Source organism: Chlorocebus sabaeus, chromosome 1 (genome assembly GCF_047675955.1).
Source record: "Chlorocebus sabaeus isolate Y175 chromosome 1, mChlSab1.0.hap1, whole genome shotgun sequence".
Taxonomy (NCBI): Eukaryota; Metazoa; Chordata; class Mammalia; order Primates; family Cercopithecidae; genus Chlorocebus; species Chlorocebus sabaeus.
This window is the reverse complement of record NC_132904.1, coordinates 110960707-110977001: the sequence shown is the minus strand read 5'-3', so window position 1 is coordinate 110977001 and position 16295 is coordinate 110960707. Positions and strand designations below refer to the sequence as shown.

The 16295-nt window shown below is 37.7% G+C and overlaps 1 protein-coding gene across 4 annotated transcripts in view; it reads right to left on the bottom strand.

The window, feature by feature from the left end:
- Window positions 1-16295, bottom strand: part of NXPE2 (neurexophilin and PC-esterase domain family member 2) — a 133118-nt gene that overhangs the window by 5989 nt on the left and 110834 nt on the right. For 3 of the 4 annotated variants that reach the window (XM_073021245.1, XM_073021249.1, XM_073021247.1), the window contains one exon: window positions 2673-3406. In XM_073021245.1, the coding sequence (XP_072877346.1) occupies window positions 2673-3406 (734 nt within the window). Of the gene's footprint in view, window positions 1-2672; window positions 3407-9024; window positions 9334-16295 lie in introns of those variants that run through there. The other variant, XM_073021239.1, reaches the window with a different exon arrangement.

The window sequence follows — 16295 nt, the reverse complement described above, 5'->3', positions numbered from 1 at the left end:
CTGTCATGAGCACAGCCCCCTTGAAAAGCCTGATTAGGACCCAAAATGTGTGCCAGTCTGCCAGACTAGGGACTTCGGATTTCCTGAGATACAGCCAGCAACTGTGCAAGGATGGTACCTCCAACCCGGGCTTTCAATGAGGACTAACTCAAGAAGGATCCAGCTGTAGCCAACAGGGAATACAGAGTCAGGCACACATAGAACATATGGAATATAGAAACTTAAGTCCCCCCTTACATTTAAGACATAATTCTGAGACCTTCAAGACAAGAAGAACTTTATGTCTCCATGACCATTTTTCCTTTGCTTCATAAAAATTTATTTTAAAAATCCCAGCTTCTTTTAACTGAGCCAGAGGGGATAAAGAGATTTTTCCATACCTTGATCAGGAAAATGTAAAGAAGTGAAGGTGACGTAGGGGTGAAAGGGAGAGCCTGAAGTGATATAAGGTCAGTTGTACCCAACTCTCTGTGTCATCATAATGCTTAAATTGGATTCGAACTTGAATTTCCAGGATATTGTGCTATCCTGGAAATTTGCCCTTCTGAACACATATCAGAAAACTAAAGCCTTTCTATGGCAGCAGCTCCCAAACTGGGGAACCAAAGTCTCTTTAAATGATCCATAAAATAAGTGGTCTGTGGCCAAATAAATTTGGGAAATGCTGTGTGCTCTATTCTTGCTTGAAGGGATCCATATTAAAGTTTCTGAGAAGTCCTGCTGCAAAGAAACCAACTTAACTTTCATTATTTCTCCTGATTGTATTATTTCACTTATTTTTTCATTCAACAAATAGTTATTCAGAACTTTCTCAGTGTCAGGCATTGTGCTGGGCCTGTGAGACAAAATACTGGCCCTGACTGACTTCCTGACAGACACAGATAGATGATTTCTAAGGCCCTGCCTACCTATCTCATCTTCTGTCTCCCTCACTTCCTGCATTCCAGCCTCACTGCACTCCACCCCCACCATGGTTCCTGGAACATTCCAACATGCTCTTGCCTCAGGTCCTATTCATTCTCTTGAAAATGCTATTTCCCGAAAATTGACATGGCTTACTCCCTCACTTCACTCAGGTTGCTGCTCAAGACAAGCCTTACCTGACACCGTTTTAAAATAGCATCAACTCTCACGTTTGAAACCCTTACTCTTATGACCTTCATATTAAAGAGTTTTAATATTAAAAGAGCTTAAATTTCACCCTTAGAGCCGTGGGGTCATCTTAAAGCTTTTAAGGAGGAAACAGTGAAAGAAAAATCTATTTACTTTTTATCCTTCTAGCCCACTAGAATTGTTAATTCCCAACACCTAGGGCTGTGTCTGGAATACAGAAGGTGCTGACTACTTATACACTGAAAGAATGGTCTAGGCATGATGGCTCATGCCTATAATCCCAGCACTTTGGGAAGATGAGGTGGGTGGATCACCTGAGGTGGGGAGTTCAAGACTAGCCTGGCCAACATGGTGAAACCCCGTCTCTACTAAAGATACAAAAATTAGCCAGGCGTGGTAACAGGTGCCTGTGGTCCCAGCTACTCTGGAGACTGAGGCAGGAGAATTGCTTGTACCCAGGAGGTGGAGGGCGCAGTGAGTTGAGATCGTGCACTGCACTCCAGCCTGGGTGACAGAGCGAGACTCAGTCTCAAAAAAAAAAAAAAAAAAAAAAGAATGAATGGTGAAAAGTAGTTAACACTTAATGCTCTGCAGAGCTTACAACTTAACAGAGGATATTAAAAATAAATTGGAAAATTAATAATGTAATAAGAATTATGTTGGGGAAGAACAAAATGCTAAGGAAGAATATAGGACTAGAACTTCACTCAGGGAGATGGAAAGTTTCCTAGAGGAACCAAAGCCTGTGAAATGCCAGAGGTGAGAGGACATGGTCCATTTGTGAAATAAAAGGAGTTCCACTGACCGACAGAGAGCAAGGCAGCATAAAGGTGAGACAAGAGGCTGCCAAGGGAGAAAAGTCTTTGTAAACATATTAAAGAGTTTAAATTTCACCCTTAGAGTCATGGGGTCATCTTAAAACTTTTAAGGGGGAAATAGTAAAAGATGTAACTGCATTTCAAAAACATTAGTCTAGGTGCAGTGTGGAGAATAGATTGGAAGAAACAAGACTGAGGGCAGAGAAATCAGCTCTGGGGATTGTTGCAATGATCTGAGGTATGATGGCAGATTATACAAGGATAGAGGCAATCGTGGTAGACAGAAATGGCTGGGTTCAGGAGATAGTTGAGAGGTATAATGTATAGAACTTGATGACTCACTGGATGTAAGGGGTAAAGCTTGACTGAACAATGATATCATTCACCACTTTTTTATTGTACAGCATCTATTAATACTCCATAGGATTAGTATTCCATGGAACACATTATAGAAAATACTGGTCTATAAAAAATTACTGAACCTGGAAGTACTGTAAACCATGGAGAACTATAGGTCTACATTAAGTGCTTCACTGGTTATACTCCTGTCAGCAAATAGTTCTAGAGGTGACTTGTATGGATCCCTGTGAACACACTCCAAGCTGAACGGACTCTGAGGACCTAATTATAATTTAGTCAACATAATTGACATGACACAAAAGTTTGATTAGGCAAAACTACTAGGCAGAGTTTAGTCAAATACCTCATTTTGTCTATTATTGTATTTGGAAGCCTCTTTACCTGTGGAAAAGGCTCCATTCTTCCTTGCTAAGATAGGAAATATTTCTTGTCCTAGTGGTCATGTGGGTCAAGGCCTCACAGGGCATATGTTGAGGCCTCACACAGTAGAAGGCTTCATGGTCTCTGTCATCCATGTACTGGCACAGTTCAGCATTTGTGTTTAGGGTCAGGCCACATTCAGTGAAGACATTGGAGGTTCTGTTGGCAAACAGGCCGATGAAGATGATCTTATCACATCCTTGGTTCCTTGCCCTCCAGAGAGCTGACACCCCTTCACTGGGGTGGATGAGCAGCAGAGACAGGGAGACCTGGCCCCCCCAAAACAAAGTGAAGCTGACCAGGTAGGTGCCGTTGTTGAAGTCCGTCACCTTTCCCGAAGCACCTGCCATTAGGCCTGGGGAGGACATCCTGGCCCTCAGGAAATCCCCACCATATTGCTTCCTGCGTCCCAAGTGGTCCCTCACTTCCAGAAGGATGTCCAACTGATCCCCCCTGCAGTACGTATCTTGAGGGTTAAGGATGGTGGCTGTGCTGTGTGTGGCACTGGTGGTGGTATTCACATGGGTGAATGGTCTGGGTGGGATCTGCTGGTCTAGCTTCTCCATAAGGTCCTTTATTCTAAGTTCAGTCTCTTTTGGTGAAACTGCTGGACACAGTGGTGCTTCGGAGTGTGAAGATTTTTTGAAGATGTTCCCTTGGTTCAGGGTAATATGGTTTTCCAAGCTGAACAAGAACTGAAATATTGAAAGGGAAAAGAAAATATCATCAGCAAATAATAGTGCTTGCTTTTCTATATAAATTATTATGGCTTATTTTACACCTTTCAGTGTGATAAATTAAACATCAAAAATCAATACTACCTGGTTTTCAGTTATGGAATCATCAGAATTGGTTTCCATGTATTATGACTTCCTCTGCTGCCAGCAGATGGTTTTCTTTAGGAGTCACTGACTTAAAAATTAACTAGATACAATCAATACATATTATTTCATGATTCAGTTTTAGAGTTTTTCCTTTTGCTATCCCCTCACTTGACTTTTCTTTTTAAAAATTATATTATCATTTTCTATATCGACAATGCAGACAACAGAGCACAATGTGGTACGTGTTTTATGTACACTGGGAAAGAATGTATATTCCACTGCTGTTGGAGGAAGTGTTTTATGAAGGTCAATCAGATTTAGTTGAAGGGTTGTGTTCTCTAGTTCTTCTACATTTTTACTGACTATATTAGTTTCATTGGGCTGACATCACAAAGCATCACAAATTTAGTGACTTAAAACAACATAAATTTATTCGCTCATAGTTCTGGAGGCCAGAAGTCTGAGATCAAGATGTCAACAAGGTTGGTTCCTTACGGAGGCTTTGTGGAGGAATATATTCCATACATCTCTCCTAACCCCTGGTGGTTTCCAGTAATCCTTGGTGCTCCTTGGCTTGTAGATAGTTTACTTCAATCTCTGCCTCCATTTTTATGTAACCTTCCCCTCTGTGCGTGTTTTCCCCTTTTCTTCTCTTAAAAGGACATTTGTCACTGGATTTAGGATCCCTCTTAATCCAGGATGATCTCATCTTGAGCCCTTTCACTTACTTACATCATCAAAGAGTGTTTTTCTAAATATAGCGGCACTTTCTTATTCATGGTTTTAGTTACCCATGGCCAACCATGGTCCAAAAATAGATGGGTATAGTACAATAAGATATTTTGAGACAGCAAAAGAGACAGAGAGAGAGAAACCATATTTATGTAACTTTTATTACCGTATGTTGTTATAATTGTTCTATTTTAATATTAGTTATTTTTGTTAATGTCTTACTGTGCCTAATTTATAAATTAAACTTTATCATAGGTATCTATATATAAGAAAAAGCAGCATTTACACTGTATAGGGTTTGGTGCTATCTGCAGTTTCAGGCATCCACTGGGGTCTTGGAATATATATTTAGTAGATTTAAGGAGGACTACTGTAGGTCATATTCAGGGGTTTCAGGTAGACACATTTTTAGGGGGCCATCATTCAACCTGCTCAACTGACTTTCTCTCTACATATTTCATCAATTACTAAGAACAAGGTTAATGTTTTTGACTATGATTCTGAATTTTTCCTTTTCTTTTTATTGATATATGCTTTTCTTCAAATATTTTGTAGCTCTGCTATTAGATGTACACACATGTAATGCTTGTTATGTATTTGGGGTGAATTGTCACTTTTATCATTATATAGTGATCTTATTTATTCTTAGTAATTTTCCTGGTTCTGAAATCTACTTTGTCTGATATTAATAAATTCATGCAAGCATTATTTTGGTTAGGTTTTGCATGGTATATCTATTTTTGTCATTTTACTTTTAGCCTACCTATATCTTTATATTTAAAATGGATATTAGCTTATGGTTGGTTTCTTTTCTTTTCTTTTCTTTTCTTTTTTTTTTTTTTTTTTTGGATATGGAGTCTCACTCTGTCACCTAGGCTGGATTGCAGTGGCACGATCACAGCTCACTGGATCCTTGATCTACCAGGCTTAGGTGATCCTCCCACCTCAGCTTCCCAGGTAGTGTGAGCCACCAGCACATGGCTAAATTTTGTATTTTTGGTACAAAATTTTTTGTAAATTTTGTATTTTCACCATGTTGCCCAGGCTGGTCTTAAACTCTTGGGCTCAAGGAATCTGCCGGTCTCAGTCTCCCAAAGTGCTAGGATTATAGACCTGAGCCACTGAGCCCAGTTTTCTTCTTCTTCTCCTTCTTCCTTCTTCCTTTTTCCTTCTTCCTTCTTCCTTCTTCTTCTCCTTCTCCTCCTCCTCCTCCTCCTCCTTCTTCTTCCTCTTCTTCTTCTTCTTTCTTCTTCTTCTTCTTCCCCTTCCCCTTCCCCTTCCTCTTCCCCTTCCTCTTCTTCTTCTTCTTCTTCCTCTTCTTCTTCTTCTTCTTTTTCTTCTTCTTTTAAATTGAGATGGAGTCTCACTCTGTCGCCCAGGCTGGAATGCAGTGGTGCTCGGCTCACTGCAACCTCCACCTCCCGGGTTCAAGCAATTCTCTTGCCTCAGCCTCCTGAGTACCTGAGATTACAGGTGTGCCCCACCAGACCCGGCAATTTTTTTTTTTTTTTTTTGTATTTTAGTAGAGATGTTCTTTCACCATGTTAGTCAGGCTGGTCTTGAACTTCTGACGTCATGATCTGCCTGCCTTGGCCTCCCAAACTGCTGGGATTACAGACATGAGCCACCGTGCCCGGCTAATTTCTTCTTTTTATACATTCTGACAGTCATTGTTTTTTCACTGATGTATTTGGACTATTTATATTTAGTGTTCTTATTGATATGCTTTAAGTCTACCATTTTAATAATTGTTTTCTCTTTGTTCTCTCTTTTTCTAATTCCAATGCCACTATTTTTAAATGTACCAAAACTCTCTGTTCTCCTTAACAAGGAGAACAAGGGGAACTAGGTTACTAGAGCCTAACCAAGTTGAGTTTTGCCAAAAACTGATCAACCTGGGGTAAGGAAAATACCCAAACCCAGCCCCCATCTGGCCTTCTTATTTCACCTAAGGATTGACGTGGGTATAGGAAAACGGGAAGCTGACAAGCACTTGTGAAGGTCACCATTTAAGGGCATAAGTTCACTAAAATACTGAGAATAAATCACAGTACTACAGAATGCTTCCCCTCCTGCACATCTTACAACCAACTCAATAGGAATTCTGTATAGAAACAGAAGATTATAGCGAAAAACACTGCAAGCCTCAGATCCTATTTAAAAAGGGGTCCCTAGAAACACCCAAGGATGAAGTCTCTAGGAGAGACATAAAGATGGAAACTGGAGGAAATTGTAGCCTCTGACACAATATCTACAGTAAACAGTAAACACAGTCTAACTCCTAACCACATAAACATAAAAGCTCACACTAAAGGCTTATCTCAGTTCCAGTTGACCGACTATATCATATCCAGATTTCAATAAAAATTACAAGGCACACAAGAAGAAAAAAAAATACAGTCTAAAGGGAAATGCAGGCATCAGAACCAAACTTAGTTATAATAGAGATTTTGAAATTATCAGACTGGAAATTTAAAATAACTATGATTGAGGTATTAATACTTAGGGCTCTAATAAAAAAAATACATAACAAGCGGAAACAGATGGGTAATGCATGTAGAGATATGGCAACTCTAAGAAACAATCAAAAGGAAATGCTAGAAATAAAAAAAATACTGCATCAGAATAAAGAACATCTTTGACGAACTCATGAACTTACTGAACATAGTCATGTGAAAAATAAGAGAGCTTGAAGGTATGTCAACAGAAACTTCCCAAACTAAAAACAAGAGAAAAAGCATGAAGAAAGAACAGAATACCCAAGAACCATGGGACAAACACATAGGCATAAATACACATAATGGGAGTACTAAAAGGAGAATAAAGAGAAATAAAGAGAAAGGAACAGAAGAAATATTTGAATAAATAATGACTGAAAATTTTCCAAAACTAATAACAGAAACCAAGCCATAGATCCATTTTGAGCATTTAAAGACATTGTTTGGCCACTTGGCCGTGGTGACCACAGCAGGCATTTTGGGCTCAGGCTGGAGTTTGCAGCATTTGCTCTGGAAAGGCAGAAGGGTACCCACAGTCAGAATTGAGTGGTGAATGTGGAGACTTCCCCAGCAGTAGGCACTGGAATTAGTCTTTTTCCTGTCACAGGCCTGGAGCAGGAGGAGAGTTTCTGAAACCAGGGTTTCTCCTGGGTGGTGAGGTTTGTAGCCAGGGACAGCTTTGCAATCTGGAACCAGTCTGTGTGTGTCAATCCTGGTGTTCCAGCCTGCTCCCTTGGCTATTTGAGGGATAGTGTCCCATCAGCTCCAAGAGGTAGAAGGGAGGCAGACCTCACTTTCCCTGGAGATCTAACCCTCAGCACTATCTGCCCCTAAGGAAAGGGGGAGCACAGCTCACCAAAGCCCCCTTTGGGCCAAAGAAAATGCAAGCATGGTACCAGCTGCTGAAGGTGGCATCACCAAAGCCCAGGAGTCCATGTGGAGAGGAAGTCATCGCTCACCCCCACCTTTCTTCTCAGTGTACTGTTGCAGACTTAGCAGCAGCTCTTCCTATCAGGGCATGGGGAGCGTGGACTGAAAGAGACAGCTTCCCCAGTGTCTCCACCACCACTGAAGGTGCATGTGTGCTAGGAGAGGGCATGTTTCACACTTCCCAATTTGTCTCTGTCCCTGCCCCTAGCTTCCAGCGATTACTCTTAAATGCCACACACTAAACTGCTGCTTGAATTACACCACCAAACAAAATTACATTGCTACAAAAAGCAATATCTGAGAAAGCCACTGCAACCTATCTGTAACCAATGAGCCCATAAAGAGCCTAGGCACCCTGAAAACACCAAGAAACAAAGCCATTTGATCATACACAACATACACCATAGCCGTACCCCCAAGAAAAAAACCAAAGAAAAAATCAAGAATCCCCATCCAAATGATAGCAAATTCAAAGGAAAGAAAAGAGTGTCAACTTTCTCAGATGAGAAGGAACCAGTGTAAGAACTCTGGCAATACAAAAAATCAGAGCGTTTCATCACCTCCAAAGGATGTCGTTCACTCACAAACAATGTATATTAACTAGCATGAAATACCTAAAATGACAGGTGTAGAATTCAGCATGTGCACGGCAAGGAAACTAACCAAGATTCAAGAGAAATTTGAAATTCAACACAAGGCGCCAGAAAAAATGATCCAAGATTTGGAAGATGACATAGCTGTACTAAGAAAGAACCAAACAGAACTTCTGGAATTAAAAAATGTACTAAAAGAATTTTAAAATACAGCTGGAAACCTTAACAATAGACTAAGCAGAAGGAATTTTAGAGATCAAAGACCAGTTTTTTGAATGAACCACTCAGACAAAAATAAAAATGAAAATAATTTTTAAAAATGAACAAAGTCTTTGAGAAATAAGGGATTATGTAAAGTGATCAAATCTATGACTACTCACTGGCATTTTTGAGAGAGAAGAGAGAGTAAGCAACTTGGAAAACATATTTGAATATAGGAAAATGTTGCCAATCTTGCTAGAGAGGTTGACATGCAGATACAATATCCAGAGAACTTCAATGAGATACTATACAAGGCAACCCATCCTCAAGGCACACAGTCATCAGGCTATCCAAGGCTAACACAAAAGTGAAAATCTTAAAGGCAGCTAGAGAAAAAGGTCATATTATCTATAAAGGGAAGCCCATCAGACTCACAGCAGACTTCTCAGCTGAAACCTTACAATCTAGGAGATAGAGGTTCCATTTTTAGCATTCTTAAAGAAAATAAATGCAAGCCAAGAATTTCATATCTCACCAAACTAAGCTTCATAAATGAAGGAGAAATGAAGTATTTTCCAGACAAGTATTTGTTAAAGGAATTCATCACCAGCAGACCAGCTCTATAAGAGAAGTATCTCCTTCAAGAGTCCTAAATATGGAAAGAAAAGAATGTTACTGGCTACCACAAAAGCACACACAAGTACATAACCCACAGATTTCATAAAGTAACCCCTCAATTGAAACTACAAAGCAACTAGCTAAAAACACTATGGCAGGAACAAAACCTTACATATCAATATTAACCTTGAATACAAATGACCTAAATGTCCCACTTAAAAGACATAGAGTGGCAAACTGGATTTAAAAACAAGACTCATCTTTCTGCTGTCTTCAGGAGATTAATCTCACATATAACAATACCCATAGGCTCATAGTAAAGGGATGGAGAAAGATCTATGACACAAATGGAAAATGAAAAAGAGCAGAGTTTGTTATTCTTGTATCAGATAAAATAGATTTTAAACCAAAAAAGTTTAAAAAGGACAAATAAGGGCATTACATAATGATAAAGTGTTCAATTTAACAAGAAGATGTAACTATCCTAAATATATATGCACCCACCATTGGGGCACCAAGATTTATAAACCAGTTACTTCTAGATCTAAGAAAAGACCTTGACAGCCACATGATGCTACTGAGGGACTTCGACACCCACTGACAGCATTAGACATACCACTGTGGCAGAAAACTAACAAAGAAACAAAGAAATTCTGGACTTAAATTTGACACTTGACTGATTAGACTTAATAGACATCTACAAAGTACTCCACCCAACAACCACAGAGTATACATTCTTCTCAACTGCACATGAAACATATTGTAACATTGACCACATGCTTGGTTATAAAGCAAGTCTCAATAAATTAGAAAATATTGAAATCACACCAAACATCTACTCAGACCACAATGGAATAAAAATAAAATAGAAAGCAACACCAAGAGGAACTCTCAAAATCACACAAATAGATGAAAACTAATCAACTTTCTCCTGAATAACTTTTGGGTAAATAACAAAACTAAGGCAGAAATTTTTAAAAATTGAATCAAATGAAAATAGAGACAAAACATACCAAAATTTCTAAGATGTGACAAAGGTAGTGGTACTAAGAAAGTTTATAGCGCTAAATCCCTGTGTCAAGAAGATAGTGAGACCTCAAATTAATAACCTAACTTCACACCAAAAGGAAATAAAAAAACAAGAACTAGTCTCAAAACTAGCAGAAGAAATAACTAAAATCAAAGCAGAGCTAAATGAAATTCAGACCCCATAAAACATACAAAGAATCCACAAAACAAAAAGTTGATTATTTGAAAATATAAACAAGATCAATAGACCACCAGCTAGATTAACAAAAGAGAAAAGAATGTCCAAATAAGCACAATCAGAAATGACAAAGTTGACATCACAATCAATCCCACAGAAATACAAAGACCTTCAGAGACTACTATGAACATTTCTATGCAAACAAACTAGAAAATCTACAGAAAATGGATACATTCCTGGAAACACACAGTCTCTCAAGATTAAACCAGGAAGAACAGAAATCCTGAACAGACCAAAAATGACTAAAGAAGTTGAATCATAATAATAACTGTTTAAAAACAGAAAAAGGCCTGGACTACATGGATTCACAGCTGAATTCTACCAGACGTACAAAGAAGAGTGGTACCAATCCTACTGAAACTATTCCAAAAAATCAAGGAGAAAGAACTCTTCTCTAACTCATTCTACAAAGCTAGTATCATTCTGGTACCAAAATCTGGCAAAGACACAACACCAACAACAAACTTACAAGCCAATATTTCTGATGAATATAGATGCAAAACTCCTTGATAAAATGTTAGCAAACTGAATTCAGCAGCACATCAAAAGTTGATTCACCACAATTAAGTGGGCTTTATTCCAGTGATGCAAGGATGGTTTAACATATGCAAATCAATAAATGTGATTCACCCCATAAACAGAATTAAAAACAAAAACTATATCATCATTTCAATAGATGTAGAAAAGGCATTCAATAAAAATCCAACATCCCTTTATGATAAAAACCTTCAACAAACTAGGCATCAAAGGAATACACCTCAGAATAATCATGGCTATCTGTGACAAACTCATAGCCAATATCATAACGAACAGGCAAAAACTGAAAGCATTGTCCTTAAGAGCTGGAACAAGGATGTCCATTCTCACCACTCCTATTCAACATACTGGAAGTCCTAACCAGAGTAATCAGGCAGAAGAAAAAAATAAAAAGCATAAAAATAGGAAAACAGGAAGTCAAATTATCTCTCTTCATTGATGATATTATTCTATACCTAGAAAACCTTAAAGATTATGTCAAAAGACTCCTAGACCTGATAAACAGGTCTTTAGCAAAGTCTCAGAATATAAAACTTATGTACAAAAATTAATAGCATTTTTATAAACCAATAATGTTCAAGCTAAGAAAATATCAAGAATCCAATCCTATGTACAATAGCTACAAAGAATACCTAGGAATACATCTAACCAAGGAGGTGAAAGATCTCTACAAAGAGAACTACAAAACATTGATGAGAAAAATCATAGACAACACAAATGGAAAACATCCCATGCTCATGGATTAGAAGAATCTATATCATTTAAATGTCCATACTGCCCAAAGCAATGTACAGATTCAATGCTATTCCAACATCAGTATTCTCAATTAGAAAAAATTATTCTAAAATTCATATGGAACCAAAAGTCAAGGCAATCCTAAGCGAAAAAGAATGCAGCTAGTAGCATCACATCATCCAACTTTACACTTCACTACAAGGCTACAGTAAACAAAATACCATGGTACTGGTACAAAAACAGGCACATAGACTAATGGAACAGAATTGAGACCCCTGGAATAAAGCCACACACCTATAACCAACTAATATTCAATATAGTCAACAAAAATAAACACTGGGGAAAGGATAACGTATTCAATAAACGGTGCAGGAAAACTGGTTAACCATATGCAGAAGAATAAAACTGGACCTCCACCTCTTACTATATAGAAAAATTAACTCAAAATGGGTTAAAGACTTAAACATAAGACCTCAAACTATAAAAATCCTAGAAGGAAACTTGGGAAATACTCTTCTAGACATTGGCCTAGGCAAAGAATTTATAGCTAAGCCCTCAAAAGCAAATGTAACAAAAACAAAAATTGATAATTGGGACAGAATTAAACTAAAGAACTTCTCCACAGCAAAACAAACTATCAACAGAGCAAACAGACAAGCTACAGAATGGTAGAAGATATTTACAAACAATATATTCAACAAAGGACTACTGTCAAGAATCTACAAGGAGCTTAAATCAACAGGAGAAACACAAATAGTCCCAGTAAAAAGTAAGTAAAGGACACAAACAGATACTTCTCAAAAGAAGACATACAGGTGGCCAACAAACATAAAAAATGCTCAATATCACTAATCATCAAAGATATGCAAATCAAAACTCCAGTGAGATACCATCTTACACCAGTCAGAATGGCTACTATTAAACAGTCAAAAAATAACAGATGTTGGCAGTGTTGCAGAGAAAAATAATTGCTTACACAATGTTGGTGGGACTGTAAATTAGTTCAGGCATCGTGAAAAGCAGTTTGAAGATTTCTCAAATAACTAAAAATATAATTGCCATTCAACCCAGCAATCTCATTACTGGGTATGTACCCAATGGAAAATAAATTGTTCTACCAAAAAGACATTTGTACTTGTATGTTTATTGTAGTGCTATTCACAATAGCAAAGACATAGAATCAACCCAGGTGCCCATCAATGGTGGACTGAATAAAATTTGTGGTACATATACACCATGGAATACTACACAGCCAAAACAAAGCACAAAGTCATGTCCTTTGTAGTAATATGGACACAGCTGGGGGACATTATCCTAAATGAATTAACACAGAAACAGAAAACCATATACCACGTGTTCTCACTTATGAGTGCAAGCTAAACGTTGAGCAGGGAGGGAGGATGGCGAGGATTGAAAAATCACCTATTGAGTACTATGTTTGCTACTGGGCAATGGGAGCATTAGAAGCCCAAACCACATCATCATGCAATATACCCATATAAGAAACCTGCACATGTACTCCCTGAATCTAAAATTTTAAAAATTATGAAAGTATTTAGAAAAAAATAAATTATAGAGAAATCTCATGTGCCCGTTACTGAGTTTTTTTTCAATGGTAACATCTTGCAAAACTAGTAAAATATTGCTACCAGCATATTGAAACTAATATAGTCAAGATATAGAACATTTCCTTTCCTTCATGTTGCTGTTTTTTTTTACCATGCTTACCTTTCCCTCACCCTCTCCTATTCCTTAATTAATCTCTGGTAACCACATATCTATTATTTATTTCTATGATTTTTATCATGTCATGAATATTATGTAGTAGAATTATGCAACATATGAGCCACAAATATGAGCAAGGAAAAACAAAAAGTTTTGTGCTAGACCCTTAAAATTAGGCACAGAAGGAGGAAAGTCTCTTTAAAATAGTAGTAGCAGGGCCAGGATCAGCATTTAATGCTCAATTGCACGTAAGGCCCAGTTGTTTCATTATTTAATAATCTGTTAAACACACACACACATATGCACACGCTAGAATTGCCAAAGACTAAATGCTTGCATCTCCCCAAACTTCACGTTGTAACCTAATCTCCAAAGTTGCTATAGATAGAATATTTGTGGTTCCCCCAAATTTGTATGTTACAACTGAACTTTCAATGTGATGGTATTAAGAGATGGGACTTCTGGGGAGGTGATTAGATCATGGGGATGGAGCCCTCATTAACAAAGTTAGTGACTTTACAAAAAGGACCCCAGAGAGTTCCTTTGCCCATTCTACCATTTGAGTACACATGAAAAGATACCCATCTATGAATAAGGAAGCAGACCCTCATCAGACACCAAACATGTTGGTGCCTTGATCTTGGACTTTGCAGCTTCCAGAACTGTGAGCAGTAAATTTATATTACTTGTAAGCCATTCCGTCAGTGGTATTCTTTTAGAACAGCTTGAATGCACTAAAACCAGGGTTTCACACACATATGCATACACATTTCAAATATATAGATATTTCAAAGATTTATATACATTAAGGGATATACATTTTTCCAGAAGACCCTGAGATATCTTGTTCTCCATGATATATCTGACCAACTGTCACCAATTACTAAATAATCCTCCTCTTCTCTGTCATTTTTTGACCAACTGGATTCTTTTACTCATTTACAGAAGATCATGAAGAACTTGACTCCTAGTCTTAATCACTAGAAGTCTTGACATCCTCCAGGTAGACTTCAATATCCATGAAGGCAGTTCCTCCAATACCTAAATTTCTTTGCTCTTGAAGCTTCTTGGCTTTAGAGAACTGTAAGAGTAATCACTTAGCAATTCAACTTCCTGTCACACTGCCAAACATGTGTAATCACACTTTTTCTTTTCTACTTCCTACTTTCTTCAATTAGCCTTTTTCTATATGAATTAAAATGTATTCAAGTATCTTCCACATTACAAAAAGGAAATTTTTTGAGCCTCTGATTCCCCCTTTAATTGCTATTCTAACCTTCATCAGTTCCTCACCTCTACCAATTAAGTTTCTCAAGGTTCCTCTTCCATCCCATGTGTACCTTCTCCACTAACACTAACTCCTCAGCCCAGTGCTTATTTTGTTTCTCAGGATTATATCACTAGCAACTTTTTCTTCTCACTTTATAGCTCATCCAAGGAAATGTCACAGACTACAATGACTTCAGCTGCCATTTGTATTCTGATGTTCCCTAAATCTATTTTTCTAAGCCAGGTCTTTCCCAGCTTCAGATCTATATTTACAACATCTCCACTTGGTTGACCTAAAATGACCCAAACCTAGACTGCTCATACCTAAACCCATCTTTTGTCTTCCAACTATTTCTCCTACTCTGGTCAATACTTCAGTGAATGATATCACCAGCCATGCAGTTGTACAAACTTGGAAGGTAACTCCTGTTAAACCTGCCGCTTTACCTCCCATAGTCAATCACTATTACTGTCAATTATAGCCCAAATTCATTGACTTTTCTTCATCCTTATTGTTAATAGCTTATTTCAGGCCACCATTACCTCTCACCCAGATAACTGAACAGTCTTTCTTTATTTTGTTATTTACTAGTTAATTATTAAGTATCTACTATGTACCAGAGACTGTTCTAGGCACTTGTGATACCAATAAACACTTATAAAAATCTTTGACTCTTGGGAGACCAGGGCGGGTGGATCACGAGGTCAAGAGATTGAGACCATCCTGGCCAACATGGTGAAACCCCATCTGTACTAAAAATGCAAAATTAGCTGGGCATGGTGGCATGTGCCTGTAATCCCAGCTACTCAGGAGGCTGAAGCAGGAGAATCACTTGAACCCAGGAGGCAGAGGTTGCAGTGAGCTGAGGTCACGTCACTGCACTCCAGCCTGGTGACAGAGTGAGACTCCATCTCAAAAAAAAAAAAAAAAAAAAAAAAACTTTGACTCTATAAATGTTACTATAAACTAGATAAAGATAGACAATAATCAATGAACATAATAAATGAGTAAATCATATATTATTTTAGAAAGTGAAAAGTACTATTACAAAAAATAATTCAAACAAGAAAGAATTGTATGGTAAATTTAGTCCTAGAGTAAAATGACTGGTTGTTAAAGGAAAAGGGATGTTCAGGACAAACCAGAAAGTCCAAGCATGTCATGAACAGCCTGTGTAAGTGACAATAAGAGGATTTATTTTTAAAAACTCAAAAACTTTTAAATGATCTAGTTCTCTATGATTAAAGGGAAAATATAATGGTCTTTCTATAGATCGGGTTTGATGTAAAAAAAACCTACTTATACACTAAAGAATAGAATTGGTTAGAACACTGAAACTTTCTTAAGGGTTTATTCACTCTTAATAAATTATAAGATATTTTAATTTTTTAAGTTTAACCCAAAGTTCAACTTTTATTGTATCTCACAGGTTTTGGTTTTCTCTCCCCTTTTAAAAGACATGAAGTAGTAACACTACCCTTCAACTCATTTTCAGTTCATATAAGGTTTTATTTTTGGGTTTTTTTTTTTTTCCTCCTCAGGTTCTATTTCTTGTGGCCTGATGCTGGCAATGTTTTCTTAAAGATTTAAAGAAATGTCTTCTTCCAACATAATATTCTATGCACTACAAAAGGCCTTTTCTTTTGCCTTTGGT